The sequence below is a fragment of the Anolis sagrei genome, chromosome 2 (genome assembly GCF_037176765.1).
Source record: "Anolis sagrei isolate rAnoSag1 chromosome 2, rAnoSag1.mat, whole genome shotgun sequence".
NCBI classification, from domain to species: Eukaryota; Metazoa; Chordata; class Lepidosauria; order Squamata; family Dactyloidae; genus Anolis; species Anolis sagrei.
Window position 1 is genome coordinate 292,891,904 of NC_090022.1, and position 20,652 is coordinate 292,912,555.

Here is a 20,652-nt window from a genome sequence, read left to right on the forward strand (position 1 = left end):
TAGAGAGAGAGATAAATGAAGCATTTCTGCACCTCATCATCAGCCTGTTGCAGTCTGGCAACCGCATAGCGCCGCACAGTGGGGTTGGTGAAATGGGACGACAAGAGCTCAAGGGAATCCTCTACATCCATTGGTTTCCATTTGCCCAAAAGCTCCAGGGCCTGTTTCGCTTCTTGTGGGAGACCCCAGTTTACACACTTCAGGAATTTAGTCAGGGCCTGGATGGAAGGAAAACAAGGTCATATCTTTGTCCAAGGCTAAACCAGATAACAGTCAGAATTGTGCAGCCAATTGTGTGTTTGGCATTATGACTATGGTGGTGCAATGGGTTAAACCGCTGAGCTGCTGAACTTACTGACTGTTAGGTTGGCAGGATGTGGTGAGCTCCCACTGTTAGCCCCAGCTTCTGCCAACCTAGCAGTTCAAAAACATGCAAATGTGAGTAGATCAATAGATACTGCCTCGGCAGGAAGGTAAACGGCGAACCGTGCAGTCATGCTGGCCACATGACCTAGGAGGTATCTACAGACAATGCAGGCTCTTCATCTAAAAAAATTGAGATGAGCTCCCACCCTCCAGAGCTGGAGATGCGCATCATCACTCAGAGCCAGAAAAGGAAGCATTTGCCTTTATCCGTATTTTTGTGTTATCTGTGTTTTGCTGTTTCTAGGAATTGCATGTTTGACTTTGTGTTTGTGTATGCTGGAATCCTCTCTGAGTACCCTTGGGGAGATAGAGCGGAATACAAATAAATAAATAAATAAATAAATAATAATAATAATAATAATAATAATAATTAATATTATTATGACTGGAGATCAGCAATCGAATATCTGCTAGGCCATAGAAACCCATTGGGATGACCCTTTGGCAAAGCCACACTCTCTCAGCTTCATAGGAAGGCAAAGGCAAACTCAATCTGAACAAATCTTGCCAAGAAACCCATGGTAATTTTGCCCTAGGGCTGCTATAAATTGGCAACAACTTGAAAACATACAACAAAGCCTTTTAAACTGTTTAATATGTTTTATCCTATTTAAATTATGCTACTGTTTTCATTAGGAATTGTTTTACATCTTTCATTATTTTATCCAAACGCCACCCTGAAATCCAAAGATGCAGAATGGGATATTAATACTTCAAAAATATTTTTATAGAAATATTTTAATGAACGAATGAACAAACAGGACAGAAACAAAACTCCACTTGTTTCCCAAGAAGAACATTCACGTGTTTACTGGCATTCTGTTATTGAATTTATCATTCACTATAAATTTTAACAACATTAAAGAAATTGCGGTAGGATTGTTGGGAGCAGACATAAATAAAAATAATAATTCCATTAGTAATGGAAATCTGGAATACAGCTGAATATAAATTTCAGGGCTACGGTAACTGCAAAACCAAAGAGTGAAAACTAAAAAATTACTGTCATATTACGGGAATTTTTTTTATTGCCATTGAGTAGAACACCTGTGTTTTGTAATTGCTACTTATCTAAGGAAAATTGCATTGATGTCAGCTCGGTCCCTCAATTTTGTGCTCTTTCAGAACTTTGTAGGGAAATTGTATACCATACATTGCAGTGGAAAGGCCACAGATAACAGCTCACCCTACTATTTGCAATGGGTCAAATGATATAGGGACAGAAAAGAGGGTGTCACCTGTACAGAAGGCACTGAGTGAATAGCTGAATATACGGAGCACGACTGTGCCCATTTAAAAGTGCCAACACTTTAGAAACCATCCAAAGTTTTTAAGAAGCATCCCTAGCCTCCCAAGCTGTGTGCCTAAAGTAATTTCACTTCTAGAGATGGGTCAGATATCTCTTGAGTCTCGGGTCTGGAAATATAAACTAAATTTTTGGTTAATACTGATGTTTATGCCTAAAGGTTTGGCCCCATTGACCCTGGGTGATCTATTCCAATCAAGGTGGAAAAAGCTAGCTGATGAGAAAATCCTAAACCTTGGATTCTCACCAAATACCATCCTAACTATGGGCTACATGTGCAATGATGCTTGGAACGGCCCTGGATTATGATTGTAAATTGCATGATTTTAATATTTATTTATTTATTTTTATTTACAGTATTTACATTCTGCCCTTCTCACCCCGCAGGAGACTCAGGGTGGATTACAATGCACATATACATGGCAAACAATCAATGCCATAGACATACAACATATATAGACAAACACAGTGGCAATTTAACATTCCAGCTTTGGGCTTCATGAGGGTATGTTCAATTCCAGCCACAGGGGGAGCTGTCACTTCACCATCCACTTATGACACCGAGTCCTTGGTGGAGTACTTCCTCATTCTTATGCATACTGCTGGAAGGTTTTATGGTGTCATAAATTAAATTAGCCCCACATAAAGCGGTACCTAAATTTCCTGTTGCTCTACTCCGAACTCAAGAACGGAAAACGGAATGTTGGTGAACAGGAAAAGAAATTTAAAGACGGACTCAAAGCCAACCTTAAAAACTGTGGCATAGACACCGAGAACTGGGAAGCCCTGGCCCTTGACCGCTCCAGCTGGAGGTCGGCTGTGACCAGCAGTGCTGTGGAGTTTGCAGAGGCACGAATGGAGGGCGAAAGAGAGAAACGTGCCAAGAGAAAGGCGCATCAAGCCGACCGGGACCGCCTTCCACCTGGAAACCAGTGCCCTCACTGCAGGGGAAGATGCAGATCAAGAATTGGGCTCCACAGTCACCTATGGACCCACCGACAGAACACCAACCTTGGAGGACCATCATCCTCGGATCGCCTAAGTAAGTAAGTATGCCAATGACTAAAATCAAGAAATAGTTTTCCAAGATCTACAGAAATACTTGCAGGAACACCTCAGCAAGTGAGAGTCCAAAAGTGGCAGGCTCAAACCCAGAGACTCAATCAGTGGCTGGTACCAAATGAGACTCCCCCCTGGGCACACGGAAAATTGGGCAACTTGGAAGGCGCTGAATAGACTGTGCTCTGGCACCACGAGATGCAGAACCAACCTTAAGAAATGGGGCCACAAAGTGGAATCCATGACATGCAAATGTGGAGAAGAACAAACCACAGACCACCTACTCCAATGCAACCTGAGCCCTGCCACATGCACAATGGAGGACCTTCTTATAGTAACACCAGAGGCACTCCAAGTAGCCAGCTACTGGTCAAAGGACATTTAATAGAATGCCAAGTTTGCAAACTTTGTGAAGGGGGGTGTTTATTATTATTATTATTATTATTATTATTATTATTATTATTGTAAATGCAACACAACTGTTTGGTTCGCTCCTGACATGATAAATAAAATAAACTTAAAGGGCTGGATATGTTTTAATTCTACACTGTAAGTCTTGTTTCCATACAAAGTAAAATGAGCTATACATTAATTACTAAAACAAAACAAAACAAAACAAATAATAATTTTGAAGTTAGACAAAAAATAAGTGAAGAAAAGATATGTTTAATCTGGATACATACCTTCTCCTGATGGGTAAGATAATACCGGAATTTCCAGACAAGATCCTGCTCCTCATACGTTAGTTGCTTGGTTGGTGGGTAGCTCACAATGATCTAAAAAAGAGATGTGTGTGTAAACATTTATCCTCCTTCTCCAGTTAATGGCATAGATGGGTAGCAGTCTAAAAACACTCCCGTTAGAAACACTCTAGAATCCTTCACACCTTTAACATGTACTAGTTCCTGCTCCATGAACCAATTCCACATACACAAAGGTCCTTCACATTTATTTATTTATTTACAGCATTTATATTCCGCCCTTCTCACCCCGCAGGGGACTCAGGGCGGATTACAGTGTACACATATATGGCAAACATTCAATGCCAATTTTTGACATACAAACATATACAGACATACACAGAGGCTATTTAACTTTTTCTGGCCGCCAGGGGAGCTGTCGCTTTCATTGTCCGTCTGCGACGCTGATGAAGAACTTCCGCATTCCCCGCATGCTTCCCGCTGGAATGCTTTGCTGGAGTCTTCTTTATGGCCTCATAAATCAGTTAATTTAGCCTCCCCACACTTTTAAGGTGGTACCTAATTTTCCTACTTGACAGATGCAACTGTCTTTCGGGTTGCAAAGGTCGACAACAGGCTGCACACAATTGGTTGGAAACCCACTCCAACCCGGGCTGGCTTCGAACTCATGACCTTTTGGTCAGAGTGATCTTAATGCAGCTGACACTCAGCCAGCTGCGCCACAATCTCGGTGCACATCTTCACATCTTTCTGGACCATAGTATTATAGTCACGAGGCGTGAAAACGACTAAAGGTGCATCTACACTACTGAAGACTTTGATTCCATTATTTCATTGTATTGAGCCATGGCTGTTGCAATGGTGTTAAACTGTGTTAATTCTATAGTGTAGAAGCACTGTATGTATATGGAGTGGGAACAAATGCTCAGGATAGAGTAGTGTGAATGAATGAACAAAGAATTACGGACACCTACCTAAGAAATCTTAATTTAAAAAGTTCTAGGAATGTAAATCTTTCTCATTCATATTTCATTTTATTTCTCATTCATATTCATCATCATTCATATTTCATTCTTCTTTATTATTTCATTCTTGTGTGCAAGAACAAACCTTATGGGTCTTTTTCCTCCATTAGGTGACATCATTAGTATGTATGTATCTATATGTATGCATGTATGTATGTATTTTTCACATTCTGGGACATTTTTTGCCCTATCCCATGTCTGGCCCTTTTTATTACCTGGTCATGTCCATTGTATTCCTAGTTACTGGTTTTCTTAAACATTGTTTTGAGTTTCAACATTGCTGTTTTATATTCTTACATTTTATTTGTCTTTTTATCTGGATTATTATATTTTATAATGGTCGTATTTTAATTGTGTTTTTGTTTTAATGGATTGTTTTGCTTTGTTTATGGGCGTTTGACCCATATGTAAGCTGCCCCGAGGCCCTTACGAGGAGATGATGACAGGGTATAAGAATAAAGTTGTGGTTGTTGATGTTGTTGTTATTATTACTATTATGAATTACACACACACCATGCATATATATATATATATATATATATACACACACCACACACCACACACACACAAATACATACATACACACAAATATACACACATACATACATACACTTTGTGTGATATATTGTTGTTTTAATTGTTGACCATTTAATTGCTGGTTTTATATGTTATTGTATTTGTGTAGGCACCAAGATGTGCCTTTTGTAAGCCGCCCTGAGTCACCCCTCGGGGGTGAGAAGGGCGGGGTATAAGTACATGAAAGAAAGAAATAAATAAAATAAATACACACACACATACAGGGTGTCCTATATACATACACACACACTACACACACAGTTTCAAATTCCTTATTATTACTTTTGCCTTTTTTTTACCAAAAAGGCATTATATGCTAATCAAGGTGGTCAGTTGAAACGTTCACACCTAGCTCCAGCAGACAAGAGTCCTTTGTCCCACCCTGGTCATTCCACAGATATATAAACCCTTTTTCCTAGTTCCAACAGACCTCTCTACCGCTGAGGATGCTTGCCATAGATGCAGGTGAAACGTCAGGAGAGAATGCCTCTAGACCAAGGCCATTTAGCCCGAAAAAACCTGCAACAACCCAGTTTCCAAAAATTGTTTACATCCTTAACAAAATTAAAGATTATAATAGTATAGAAGTGTCACAAAATGACAAGAGAAACTTTAAGTGAGATTTGCAACCACTCTGTGCTTTGATAATGCGAGCAATTCACTGCTGCAAGTAGAAGCTAATTTGAACACATTACATTGTTAAATCTAATATATTCATTTATTGTAACCTAGTCATTAATTGACTTTATATCCCACCTTTCTCTCAAAATGAGATAATTTAAGGTGGGATTCATAACTGATTAAATCAGCATTTTTTCATATATTCGTGAATAAGTAGTTAATATTTTACATTTACTTACATTTTGGAAAGAACACCATGAATATATATTAATCTGTTTCTTATTCTGTTTTCAATGTGTTTCAGTCTGTTTTAATCCTGATTTTTTAAAAAAAAATGCTACTGTATGCAATTCCTTTAAAAAAACTAAACTAAAGTATCATTTTAATGTATTATTATTATTATTATTATTATTATTATTATTATTATTATTATTATTTCTTACCTGCCTCTCCTCATGGTAGGTCACAGTATAGTCAAAACATACAAACATTGCAAAAATTCTATAAACACACATATTAAAATGTAGTTCCACAAAAGATACATATTAAATATGCAGGACAGAGATTAAAACACACAACATGTGTTCAAAGCTGCAGGTTTAATTTCTTAAACAAAAAAATTCAACATCCTATTGAAAAGGAAAAATAGTAAGACAGAGAACTTACATTCAACTGATCTCGGGTTGCAGCGTTGGGCTTGAGATCATGATCAGAAGGTCCACTTCTCAAACTTCTAGCAAGCTTGTGATGTTTGCTTTCTACCAAGTTTTCCTTTAAAAATAATAGTATTTTTAAGAACTCCTTGATGCTATTTTACGAATGAAGTGCAACAGTGCAATTATAGATGGTAACACAATTAGGGTGACGATTCTGGAGTCAGGTAGGAGTCCTCTCAGATTTGGAATGTCACACTAAAAACTGTTGAGACCTGTGAATCCTCTAAGGATGAGGACAAGAATTTTCTGGTTGAACCTGGTGTTTCTGTGGGGAAAAGCGAAAGTGTTTTTCAAGAGAGACAATGGGAATGTTTTGGGTAGATGTATTGTTGGGCAAACACACAATGATTCTCATGAGAATCAGCCAGAGATTGACTCTGGAAGGAGTGTAAAGGAGACAGGAGGGTTACAGATAACCCAGTGTTTACAGATCAGGCAGGATAGTGCGAAACAGAGACAAATAAGATGTTCTCAGAGACTGAAAGATAAACAAAGGGAACCCAGGTGTGAGAAAGTGTGATGTCATGGGAAAGTAGAAGTATTCTTAAGAAATTGGAGTCAATGTTCATTGAGGAAATCAGTGTTGAATTTTCAGGTGTCAAGTTGCCTGTCTTGGGAGCTCTGAGTTAGGAGTTCAGTTCTTGGGTCTATATATTATTTTCCTGCTTAAGTTCCATGCCTCCTGTTTGGATTACAAGTAGGCTTTGGGATTGTAGTCGAGTTCAAGTATCATGCATTTGGATTATGATCATGTTCATGCTTTCAAGCTTTTGGATATAATAATAAGTTTCTAGTTATCCCCAACAGGTTCCTACCACACAGTTCGTGTTGTCCCATATATTTCTTATCTTCACAATTGTGGACAGAAGTAGGAGAATCTTACCCATTGTAAAGAGTAGGACATCCCACCGTGCCTCTCCCAATACTCAGTAAATCAAATAGAGCCCCTGTGGCAGTTTCCCACTCCAGCTATAAGGGGAAGGCTATGACAAGGGGCACATCTACACTGACCACTGATCCTGGAGGGAGGGCACCTTAATATGGTCTTGAACCTCATTAACCAAAAGTTAAGGATTGCTCCAAATCCTCTCCAAGAACCTGGAGCAAACTGTGTCCTCCAAAAACAGTTGGGCTGGTTCTGAGGCAAAATTGGTCCCAACTGATTACATGGTCATCCTCTATCCCCTTGCTTGGGTGCCCAGTGACAAGGGCTGCCATTAACCATCCGCCTCCTCTGTTGTCACTGTTGTGATGGTCAGCAGGAGTGACATGGCTCATGTTGGTCTCACATTCTAGTCAGAGTGTCCATTTGTAGTGGGAGAGGTGAGGGGTAATAACAGGGGGGGCACACTAATGGTGGTCATCCAAGGTCCAGTGTCACTGGACAGTCAGAGCTTCCTCCTACCTCTTCAGCAGCCAGAGTGATGAATGGTCTCAACCACCCCAAAGTAATCTGACATTTGCAACTCCAGTTTGGCCCTGGGCAGCGTAGAACTGCCCACTGATGAACAAAAGCTTATTACTAACTTTAGGAGCAACCCTTCTGAAACTTTCATACACAAAGAAACCATTTCTGCCTGAGTTCTGATTAAAATTCTGGTCATCACCAACTTTCCATATTCCTGTTTGCATATTAAGCTAAGCAACAACATAAACAAGCTCCCCACCTGGTGTGTCAGGAAGAAAATTACTCACCATTGACATCTGGGGATCTGGAACCTTAACGATCTCAGAGCTCGTTAAAATGGGAGATGACTCATCACCGTCCTAGATGACAAAGTCATTCAAAAAGGTACATTAAACCTCTCAAGTTATAAAGATCAGTGTGACATGTCAATGCAATTTAATGCGCTCCAGGGACAAGATTGAAAACAGAGCTATTAAGCCCCAAATTCTCTCACTCTGTGAAATGAGCAGCCAGAGCAACAGCGTCAATGAAAATGAGGAAGCAAAGTGACAACTCAACCTTGCCAGAGTTGGATACAAAAAAGTATAGCCTACACTACCAGATACTGCGCAGCATCCAGAGAAACGGAGTAAGAGCTCAAGTAGTCTGTTTTGAATTCTGCCTCTGCAATGGGGCCCTTACTACATGGTTTATGAAAATCACCGCGTTGTAGTAGTATGAGTGTTGCACAAGGACCTTGGAAACAAGGTTCGAGCCATTGCTCAGCCATGAAACCCAATGAATGGCCAAGTGTTTATTCAAGAACTTATAAAATAGTTTTCAAACTACATTCCAGGAATCCTCTAAGCACCAAGGTGATGGGTTATGTTGATGGGAAATTCCGGGAGGGACATTTCAAAAAAATAACTTTGCCAAATTGTCGTTTGTTCATGGATTGTGAATTGCAACTGTCCTTTTCCTCTCCGTTCTTCTATGCATTTAACTCTCACAGTACTCAAGGATTACAGAAGCAAAAATACTTTACGCCCGGTCCTTCCTTCTACAGCACTCCTGACTAAATGTAGGAGTTTTTCAGCATGAAAGATCTGGGACTTTTCACACTACACCAGGCATGGTTCAGCAGTGGAACTCTCTGCCCTGGAGAGTGGTGGAGGCTCCTTCTTTGGAAGCTTTTAAACAGAGGCTGGATGGTCATCTGTCAGGGGTGATTTGAATGCAATATTCCTGCTTCTTGGCAGTGGGTTGGACTGGATGGCCCATGAGGTCTCTTCCAACTCTTTGATTCTATGATTCTATGGGCAAATTTCAGCCCTCCAGGTGTTTTGGACTTCAACTCTCACTACACTATTATAGCACTCTGATCCCACTTTAGTTTCCTTGGCAACATCCAACAGAGTGCTGGGATTTGCTGTTCAAGGAAGGGGTGTTGAGAATTTCCAAAAGAGAATGCCAATGCCTCACAAAACTAGATTAGATTAGATATGGCCATGAAAGTTATAGGTTCATAACTTAGAGATGGGATCCAAGTCTAAACATTAAATTCATTTATGTTGCAGATACACTTTATACACGTAGCCTGAAGGTAATTTTATACAATGTTTTAATACAATGGTTATCCAATAAGTAAGGTTACAAGACATGTCTCTCTCATGCGGAATTTCCTCAGGGGAAGTTGGTATCACTACCATGTAGCAGGAAGCCAGCAGAAGTGAACGAGCAGTGCCAGTCATCAGTTGCTCATCGACTGGCTTTGTGGTGAAGGTTAGAGATGGGCATCCTGATTCTGTTTCCCACCAAGTGCAAAATTTGCACTGTAATACACTATCTAAATTCTAAGGGCATGAATACCACTGTGATTCATCGTGAAATCATTTCAGTTTATGGAGAGGACATAATGTCAATAAAGCAAGTGACAAAATTGATATGGAATATAATCAAAACAAGAGTTATCCAATAAGTAAGGTTACAAGGCATTTCTTTCTCATGGGGAATTTTCGCAGGGGAAGTTGGTATCACTGCCATGTAGAGGTAAGCCTGCAAAAGCGAACGAGCAGTGCCAGTCATCAGTAGCTCATTGACTGGCTTTGTGGTGAAGGTTGGAGATGGGAGTCCTCATTCTGTTTCCCACCAAGTGCAAAGTTTGCGCTGTAATATGCTACCTAAATGCTAAGGGTATGAACACTGCTGTGATTCATCATGAAATCATTTCAGTTTATGGAGAGGACATAATATCAATAAAGCAAGTGACAAAATGAATACGGAATATATTGTGGAACCACGCAGAAACTTTGCAGAGCCATCCAAAACAAACGTCGTGGGATGCTGATGGCAGGAGTCGGTTTCCTTCATAACAGACTGGTCACACAAGACTTGTTGTCTTCATTTGGTTGGGATGTTTTTAGCCACCTCTCTCACAGCCCAGATCTTGCATCCAGTAACTATCATCAGTTCACTAAATTGAAGCAACACCTTGGTGGAAAACACTTTTTCAATGACAATGAGGTGAAAATCTAAGTGACAAACTGGCTGAAAAAGGCATGGAGAAAGTTCTATGACCTAGGCATCAAAAACTCATCCCACAGATGACAAAATGTATTGAACTGAATTTTGATTATGTGGAAAAATAATGTAATACCTATGCTATAATCCATGTAAGTTTTATTAAAATATATTTATTATTTGTATTTAAAAAGTATTGTAACCTTACTTTCTGGATAACCTTCATAGTTTTGTGCATGAGACAAAATGTTTGTACACTGAACAATCAGAAAGCAAAGGTCACCTCCAGATTGGACTACTGTAATGCACTCTATGTGGGGCTGCCCTTGAAAACGGCCCGGAAATGCCAACTGGTTCAATGGGCGGCGGCCAGGTTGTTAACTGGTGCTGCTTACAAGGTGCGGTCAACCCTTTTGTTTAAGGAGCTCCACTGGCTGCCGTTCATTTTCCGGTCCCAATTCAAGGTGCAGGTTCTTACCTACAAAGCCCTAAATGGTTTGGGACCCGCCTACCTGCGTGACCGCATCTCTGTGTACGAACCCACACGATCTCTTCAATCATCCAGAGAGGCCCTGCTCGTGCTCCCACCTCCATTGCAGGCGCGATTGGTGGGGACGGGGGAGAGAGCTTTCTCGGTGGTGGCCCCTTGACTCTGGAACTCACTTCCCAAGGACAACAGGCATGCCCCAACTCTGGCAGTCTTTAGGAGGAGCCTGAAAACGTGGTTGTTCCAGTGTGCCTTCCCAGAGTAAGGAATCTCCCAGCAATATGTCCTTAATTGCACTTTATTAATGATCTAGGATTGTCTGCACGCCCCATCCCTCTCCGATAATACTATCCTAGTCATATTTCACCTGTTCATTCTCAGCATTATCTTTAAAATTTTAATTATTACATTTGGCCCACCCATAGGTTTTTAAACGTCGCTGTATTACTGTTAATGTTTATTGCTTATTTTTTGCTATGAGTTTTATTTTATTGCTTGTTTTATTGTTGTTATTGTTTGTATTACTGATGTATTGTGGGCTCGGCCTCATGTAAGCCACACCGAGTCCCTTGGGGAGATGGTAGCGGGGTACAAATAAATATTTATTATTTATTATTTACTAGCTTGGGGACCCGGCGTTGCCCGGGTTATTAGAGAAAGTGGGTAATGGTGGTTCTGTATGCCAAGTTTGGTCTTTATTGGTCTTTGGATAATGGCTGCATTATTTTCAGGAAGAGAGTGAAGGTACTTGAAGTCCCATCATTCATGGCCCATCCTCCTACAAACAGCAGCAGGGTATAGAGTGGGTCATGGGGACTCTGTGTGCCAAGTTTGGTCTTTATCAGTCATTAGATGAGGGTGGCAGTGGTGTCAGTAAGTGAGTGAAGGTACTCCAAGTCCCATCATCCAAAGTCCATCCTCTTTCAAACAGCAGCAGAATGTAGAGTGGATCATGGGGGCTCTATGTGGCAGGTTTGGTCTTGATTGATCATTAGAAGAGGGTTGCAGCAATCTTTGGAAGGGAGTGGAGGTACTTGAAGTCCCATCATCCATGGTCTGTCCTCCTCCAATCTGCACCAGGATGTAGAGTGGGTCATTGGAGCTCGATGTGCCAAGTTTAGTCTTGATTAGTCATTGGCGAGGGTCTCAGTGGTCTCAGGAAGTGAGCAAAGGTACTGCAAGTCCCATCATCCATCTCCAATTTTTTCCAAACAACACCAGGATGTAACGTGGGTCATGAGAGGTCTATGTGCCAAGTTTGGTCTTGATCCGTCATTGGATGAGGTTTGCAGAGGTCTCAGAATGTGAGTGAAGGTACTGGAAGTTCCATCATCCATGGTTCACCCTTCTCCAAAACTGCAGCAGAATGTAGAGTGGGTCATGGGGGCTCTGTGTGCCAACTTTGGTCTTGATTGGTCATTAGATGAGTTTTGCAGCATCTTGGGGAGTGGAGGTACTTGCCATCATCCATGGTCTGTCCTCCTCCAAACTGCACCAGGATGTAGAGTGGGTCATTGGAGCTCCATGTGCCAAGTTTAGTCTTGATGAGTCATTGGCGAGGGTCTCAGTGGTCTCAGGAAGTGAGTGAAGTGACTGCAAGTCCCATTATCCATTGTCAAATTCTTCCAAACCACACCAGGATGTAGAGTGGTCATGCTGGGTCTCTGTGTAAATTGTGGTCCTGATCTATCATTGTTGGCAGTTGTAATGGCCTTAGGAAGGGAGTGCAGGTATTGCAAGTCCCATCGTCCATGGTGCACCCTCCTTCAAACTGCACCTGGATGTAGAGTGCGTCATGGAGACTCAGTGTGCCAAGTTTGGTCTTTATTGGTAATTGGATGAGTGGTCTCAGGAATTTCGCAAAAGTACTGCAAGTCCCATAATCCATGGTCTATCCCCAGCCAAACACACACCAGGACGTAAAGTGGGTCATGAGAGGTCTATGTGGCAAGTTTGGTCCTGATCAGACATTGGATGAGGTTAACAGCGGTCTCAGAATGTGAGTGATGGTACTGTAAGTCCCATCATCCAAAGTCGTTCCTCCTTCAAACTGCAGCAGGATGCTGAGTGGGTCATGGGGGCTCTGTGTGCCAAGTTTGATCTTGATCAGACATTAGATGAGGGTTGCAGCTGTCTTGGGAAGGGAGTGGAGGTACTTCAAGTCCCATCATCCATGGTCTGTCCTCCTCAAAAGTGCACCAGGATGTAGAGTGGGTCATGGGGACTCTGTGTGCCAAGTTTGGTCTTTATCGGTAATTGGATGAGGGTTGCAGTGGTCTCAAGAATTGAGCAATGGTACTGCAAGTCCCATAATCCATGGTCCATCTCCGGCCAAACCACACCAGGACGTAAAGTGGGTCATGAGAGGTCTATGTGCGAAGTTTGGTCCTGATCAGTCATTGGATGAGGTTAACAGCGGTCTCAGAATGGGAGTGATGGTACTGCAAGTCCCATCATGCATGGTTCATATTCCTCCAAACTGCAGTAGGATGTAGAGTGGGTGATGGGGGCTCTGTGTGCCTATTTCGGTCTGTATTGGGAGTGTTCTGACCCAGCCCCCGGCCTTTCCTTTCCTCTCTTTCTCATCTCGGAATCTTGCATTTGAGGCTGGCCAATCAGAGACCATATGCAAATTTCCTTCTGTCATGCCCCGTTTCTGCCATGAACCCTCTTCTCCACCAGGGGCTCCTATTGAAGCTGGCCAATCAGAGACCATATGCAAATAGCACCACAGCGGCAGCCAATCAGAACGCTGGCACATACACCGCCCTCCACAATTCCTATACAAACACTCTTCTTTATTATATACTAGCTTGGGGACCCGGCGTTGCCCGGGTTATTAGAGAAAGTGGGTAATGGCGGTTCTGTATGCCAAGTTTGGTCTTTATTGGTCTTTGGATAATAGCAGCATTATTTTCAGGAAGTGAGTGAAGGTACTTGAAGTCCCATCATCCATGGGCCATCCTCCTACAAACAGCAGCAGGATATAGAGTGGGTCATGGGGGCTCTGTGTGCCAAGTTTGGTCTTTATCAGTCATTAGATGAGGGTGGCAGTGGTGTCAGTAAGTGAGTGAAGGTACTGCAAGTCCCATCATCCAAAGTCCATCCCCTTTCAAACTGCAGCAGGATGTAGAGTGGATCATGGGGGCTCTGTGTGCCAAGTGTGGTCTTGATTGGTCATTAGAAGAGGGTTGCAGCAATCTTTGGAAGGGAGTGGAGGTACTTGAAGTCCCATCATCCATGGTCTGTCCTCCTCCAAACTGCAGCAGGATGTAGAGTGGGTCATTGGAGCTCCATGTGGCAAGTTTAGTCTTGATTAGTCATTGGCGAGGGTCTCAGTGGTCTCAGGAAGTGAGTGAAGGTACTTGAAGTCCCATCATCCATCTCCAATTTTTTCCAAACAACACCAGGACGTAACGTGGGTCATGAGAGGTCTATGTGCCAAGTTTGGTCTTGATCCGTCATTGGATGAGGTTTGCAGAGGTCTCAGAATGTGAGTGAAGGTACTGGAAGTTCCATCATCCATGGTCCACCCTTCTCCAAAACTGCAGCAGGATGTAGAGTGGGTCATGGGGGCTCTGTGTGCCAACGTTAGTCTTGATTGGTCATTAGATGAGTTTTGCAGCAGTCTTGGGTAGTGGAGGTACTTGAAGTTCCATCATCCATGGTCTGTCGTCCTCCAAACTGCTCCAGGATGTAGAGTGGGTCATTGAAGCTCCATGTGCCAAGTTTAGTCTTGATGAGTCATTGGCGAGGTCTCAGTGGTCTCAGGAAGTGACTGCATCATGCATCATGGAGACTCAGTGTGCCAAGTTTGGTTTTTATCGGTAATTGGATGAGGGTTGCAGTGGTCTCAGGAATTGAGCAAAGGTACTGCAAGTCCCATAATCCATGGTCCATCCCCGGCCAAACCACACCAGAACATAAGGTGGGTCATGAGAGGTCTATGTGCCAAGTTTGGTCCTGATCAGTCATTGGATGAGGTTAACAGCGGTCTCAGAATGTGAGTGATGGTACTGCAAGTCCCATCATCCATGGTTGCAGTAGGATGTCGAGTCGGTCTTGCAGGCTCTTTGTGCCAAGTGTGGTCTGTATTGATAATGTTCTGACTCCGCCCCCTCTGGCCTTTTCCTTTCCTCTCTTTGTCATCTCGGAATCTTGGAATTGAGGCTGGCCAATCAGAGACCATATGCAAATTTCCTTCTCATGTCCCCGTTTCTGTCATGAACTCTTTTCTCCACCAGGGGCTCCTCTTGAAGCTGGCCAATCAGAGACCATATGCAAATAGCACCGCTGCCCAGCCAATCGGAATCTTGGAACTTTCAGGCTGGCCAATCAGAGACCACAGTAGCAGCCAATCAGAACGCTGCCACATACACCGCCCTTCCTCTGTCCGATACAAACAAACACTCTCTTTTATTATATATATAGAGATAGATTAAGGTCGACTATCTTAGCCATCCAAAGGGACAATTTTGGATTTCTGGGTATTTTGGATTTCTAGCTAAAGGATGCTCAACCTGTAATATGAAAGGGACTCTGATCTCTCAAAATAAAGTCTTACTTTGCATGAGACTCTAACTCATATGTTTAAGATTGTAAATTCTTAGTTTCTTCTACTCTTTGTTTTCCTCTTCCCCCCCCCCCCCATCATCCTTGTAAGAGTGTGTGTGATAGAGAACGAGAAATTCAAGGCTTCCCAGATTAATTTACCATCAATAAGAGACTTCAACCCTTGAATTGTATTTATTCACAGACAGAGAGGAGATGGACTAGTCATGGAACATGTGGCCTGCAAAATCCTTTTCAGAACAAGTGCTGCTCTTCAGCCCTTGAATCAAAGATACTATTAAATAAAGAGTTCATGCAAGTTAAATCTTTACAGCATTCTTGAGAGGCAGAAGTGGGGGAAAGATAAGAGAGGGAAGAGAAGACAGTAAATTGAAGACTTCTTAAAGTCACTCATGCTTATTAAAATTCAATAAACCTGAAGTGCATTACATGAATGATTGGAACCTGTAATCACGGTGCAGCTATGCGCATTTGATTCGCAACGTCCCTATAAGTATCTGCCACCTGGCAAGTGTCAGCCACTTACCTGGAAGGAAATATTTCAATCCCGGCAGGAGGGAAGGGGCCACTGTGTTTGTTTGGCGCTCAAGTAATATAAAAGAGAGCAGAATAACGGCACGTACCTTCTCATAGTATACGATGCCATATTCTTTGTCATCACACTTGGCACAGCGGAATTCAATCATCAAGTACATGAAATTAGAGCTTCGCTTCTCACTCTGAAATCAAGAGGAAGGGGGAAAAAGATGAAATTTGTGGAGGAAAGAACTTACAAGGCGATCAGAAACACTGTGGAACATCTACAGTGTAGAAGCAATGCAACTGTGCTGGCTTTAGCTTATAAAGTTCTAAATGGTTCCAGCCTGATTTACCTGTGCGAATGTATCTCCCTCTATGAGCCAGGGAGGAGGTTAAGATCTCCTGGGGAGGCCCTGCTCTCAGTCCCACTTCCTTTGCAGATGTGACTGATGGGGACGAGAGACAGGGCCTTCTCAGTGGTGGCCCCTCGGCTGCGGAACTCCCTCCCGAGTGAAATTAGATCAGTCCCCTTCTTCTGGGCCTTAGTTCGAGGACCCCTGATCTTTACCCAAGATCGCAAAGGGTATTAAAAAGATCCTCAATCAAAAGTTCTTCCAAAAATAGCAGAATATTTTTTTACAATAAACCACTTTTACTTTTTATGGGTTTTTCTGGTTGTTGTCCTCTCTGTTGCTACCCATTCAATAGGTTGGAATGAAAGTGTGACGCTGTGCTCTTTCATTGGTTATTTATATTTTGCCTTTTAATGGACTTTTTCATTTTTATAAAATCCACAGCATAATGCTGTAACAGTTAAAATGGTAGTCAAACTGCATTAAAATCTGTGCGCCAGCTGTGCCCGTACCTTGGGAAGACTTGGCCACGGTGGTCCACGTTCTGGTTACATCCCGTATAGATTACTGCAACGCGCTCTACGTGGGGTTGCCTTTGAAGACGGCCCGGAAGCTTCAAATGGTCCAGCGTGCGGCAGCCAGGCTGCTAACAGGAGCTGGGCTCAGGGAGCATACAACTCCTCTGTTGAATCAGCTCCACTGGCTGTCAGTCTGCTACCGGGCTCAATTCAAAGTGCTGGCTTTAGCCTATTAAAGCCCTAAACGGTTCTGGCCCAGTCTATCTATCTGAATGCATCTCTCCCTACGAACCCCCCAGGAACTTAAGATCGTCTGGAGAGGTGAACCCGCCTGCTCTCGATCCCGCCTGGTGGGGACAAGAGACAGGGCTTTCTCTGTGGTGGCCCCCCGGCTGTGGAACTCCCTCCCTAGGGATATTAGATCAGCGCCCTCCCTCCTGACTTTCCGAAAAAGAGTAAAAAATTGGTTCTTCAAGCAAGCATTCGGAACTCTGGAGTAAACAGAGAAACTAGAGCTGGAAATTGACCCAGGAACGGCCAAGACAATGTAACGGATGAAGATTTGAACGAGAGGACATAGTTTCTTTTTAAATTGTTTATTATGCACTGTCGTTTATGTTTAATTGCACTTGATGTTTTTGCTTTATTAATGTATGTAATTTGTTTCAGCATCGAATTGTGCCGACTGTGTATACTAGGGCTGGCTAACCACGGAAAAAATTGTTTCTAAACTCGATTCGTTTTTAAGGGGTTCATCACGTTTCGTTTCTTTAAAGAATTCCGAAATTTTCCTTTTAAAAATTTTGAAATATACGAAATTTCGTAATTTTCGAATCGATTCGTTGATGGCGGACGCGATTGCGCAATATGCTAAAAAACCCTCCAAATATGCTAAAAATATGCTGAAAAAACCTCCAAATGGGACAGGGGGAACTTCTAAAGCTTCCCTCTCCCTCTGTTGTTGACTGTTGGTGTGATAAAACAAACAACAACTATAAAACTTGCACCAGGCATGCGAAAATAATTACGAAACAATTACAAAACAATTACGAAACAATTACGAAATAAGTTGAAAAATTGTTTCGAATCTATTTAACTCCTCACACTATTCCAAAATGGCTCAATATCGGATAATAAGCTAATTTAAATAAGAATTAATAACGAATTACGAAATTAACGAACGAAACCGCCCAGCCCTAGTATATACCGCTTTGAGTCGCCTTTGGGCTGAAATGGGCGGGATAGAAATAATGTAAATAAATAAATAATAAATAATTATTTGTACAGTGCAAGTGCATCCAATATTGCTCAAACTATATTGAGAATACAATCTTGATCACGCTTGTGATATTCAATTATAGTTCACCACAATGAACCCAGAAAGTGATACACTAACCCTTCAGTACAGGTCTGCCTATCCTTAGAGTTCCTCAAGGCAGACTTTGAAGCCCAAGAGCCTGGAAGATTGAGCTGTCCTTTTAATGTATATGAGAGGCAGAAGGGAATGAGAAAGAAAACAAATAAACACCTTTTCTGAATTACTGATGGATTCGGCATGAGAAAGGTCTGAAAGCTCCTTAAAAGCCCAACGCAGAGCATCGCCTACCTCATTGATCATCTCAATTTCCCGAAAGGTCAGTCTGTCCAGCCAGTCGACTTTGACCATGTGACCTTGCCGGTGGGACTTGGTGAGCTGCCACAAAGAAAGCAGACAGAACATTGAAAATCAACACAGCCACAGAAGGAGCAGCATGCTGGAAATCTTGTCATTTTTGAGAACACACAAGAGAGATATGCATAGCATGCAATTTCAAGCTTTTGCAAAACAGTTCAACTGCAATTGTTAGCTGACAGTAAGTAGTAAAATTTTAGAAGATATGTATTCATCAAGCAACAGTTAATCTATGCAAGAAAAGGAATGAAATACTCTAAATGTTCTTCAGCAAAGCACCAAACATACCTATTCATGGAGCAAGCTCCATTGAGTTAAATAAAAATAATAATTCCAAACAAATCAAACTTTGGGACTAACGCACCTACTGTAATTGTTCGATCTGTGTTGATGGTAAAATAATAATGTATTTTCATTTTAGCTTCATTGTTCATGAAAGCTAGCAATGCGAGAAGTCATATATAGTTGTATCTCGGGGTGCATCTCCATGTAGAATTTATGCAGTTGGACATCACTTGAATTGCCATTGCTCAATGCTACAGAATCATGGGAGTTGTAGTTTTTCAGTCTTTAGATTTCTCTGCCACCTCACTAAACTGGAACTCCCATAATTTCACAGCACTGAGTAAGGGCAGTTAAAAAGTGGTGCAAAACTACAGTTTGTTGTTGTTCATTCGTTTCCAACTCTTTGTGACCTCATGGACCAGCCCACACCAGAGCTCCCTGTCGGCCGTCACCACCCCCAGCTCCTTCAAGGTCAATCCAGTCACTTCAAGGATCCCATCCATCCATCTTGCCCTTGGTCAGCCCCTCTTCCTTTTTCCTTCCACTTTCCCCAGCATGATTGTCTTCTCTAAGCTTTCCTGTCTCCTCATGATGTGATCAAAGTACTTCAACTTCAGATCATCTGGGGAGGCCCTGCTCTCAGTCCCACCTTCGTCACAAGCACGTTTGGCATGGACGAGAGACAGGGCCTTCTCAGTGGTGGCCCCTCGGCTATGGAACGCCCTCCCTAGGGAGATCAGATCTGCCCCCTCCATCTTGACATTTCGGAGGCAAGTTAAAACGTGGCTATTCGAGCAAGTGTTTACAAATACTTTTATTGAAACATTAGAATCATAGAATCATAGAGTTGGAAGAGACCCCATGGGCCAACCAGTCGAACCCCCTGCCAAGAAGCAGGAAATTTGCATTCAAAGCACTCCAGACAGAGGGCCATCCAGCCCCTGTTTAAAAGCTTCCAAAGAAGGAGCCTCCACCATACTCCGGGGCAGAGAGTTCCACTGCTGAACAGCTCTCACAGTCAGGTTCTTCCAAACGTTCAGGTGGAATGTCCTTTCTTGTCATTTGAAGCCATTGTTCCGCGTCCTAGTCTCCAAGGAAACAGAAAACAAGCTTGCTCCCTTCTCCCTATGACTTCCTCTCACATATTTAATAGGAATAATTTAGTAATGTAACACTGTAGTAATGCAACACTGAAAGTAGGCTCCATTACTTTGGGGGGGGGGAGCAGTATAAAATGCAAGTGTCAGTCGCTCCATGTCAGGAGCGACTTGACAAACTGCAAGTTGCTTTTGGTGTAAGAGAATTGGCTATCTGCAAGGATGTTGCCCAGGGGACGCCTGGATATTTTATCATCCTGTGGGAAGCCTTTCTCATGTCCCTGCATTACAAGCTGGAGCTAACAGACAGAAGCTCACCCTGCTCCCAAGATTCAAACTGATATCATCCATCCATCTTGACTTTGGTCAGCCCCTCTTCCATTTCCATCCATTTTCCCAACATCACTGTCTTTTCTAGGTTTTCCTTTATTCTCATGATGTGGCCAAAGTACTTCATCTTTGCCTCTACTATCCTTCCCTCCAATGAGCAGTCAGGCTTTATTTCCTGGAGGATGGACTGGTTGGATCTTCTCAGAATTTTCCTCCAACACCACAGTTCAAAAGCATCTATCTTCCGTCGCTCAGCCTTCCCTAAGGTCCAGCTCTCTCATCCATATGTTACTGTGGGGAATACCATTGCCTTAACTATGCAGATCTTCATTGCCAAAGTGATGTCTCTACTCTTCACTATTTTATTGAGATTGGCCATTGCTCTCCTCCCAAGAAGATAACATCTTCTGATTTCTCTCTCTATTTGCCAGTTATCAATCAGTCTTGTTGCCATAATCTTGGGGTGTTTTTATGTTTAACTG

At 42.4% G+C, this 20,652-nt stretch overlaps 1 protein-coding gene across 1 annotated transcript in view; it reads right to left on the bottom strand.

Annotated features, from left to right (window-relative positions):
• Positions 1–20,652, bottom strand: part of PIK3C3 (phosphatidylinositol 3-kinase catalytic subunit type 3) — a 171,240-nt gene that overhangs the window by 126,851 nt on the left and 23,737 nt on the right. The window contains exons 5-10 of the mRNA XM_067464672.1: positions 18,393–18,479; positions 16,020–16,115; positions 8,126–8,197; positions 6,381–6,485; positions 3,475–3,567; positions 33–218 (exon numbers count right to left, since the gene is read on the bottom strand). Coding sequence (XP_067320773.1) covers positions 33–218; positions 3,475–3,567; positions 6,381–6,485; positions 8,126–8,197; positions 16,020–16,115; positions 18,393–18,479 — 639 coding nt within the window. The remainder of the gene's footprint in view (positions 1–32; positions 219–3,474; positions 3,568–6,380; positions 6,486–8,125; positions 8,198–16,019; positions 16,116–18,392; positions 18,480–20,652) is intronic.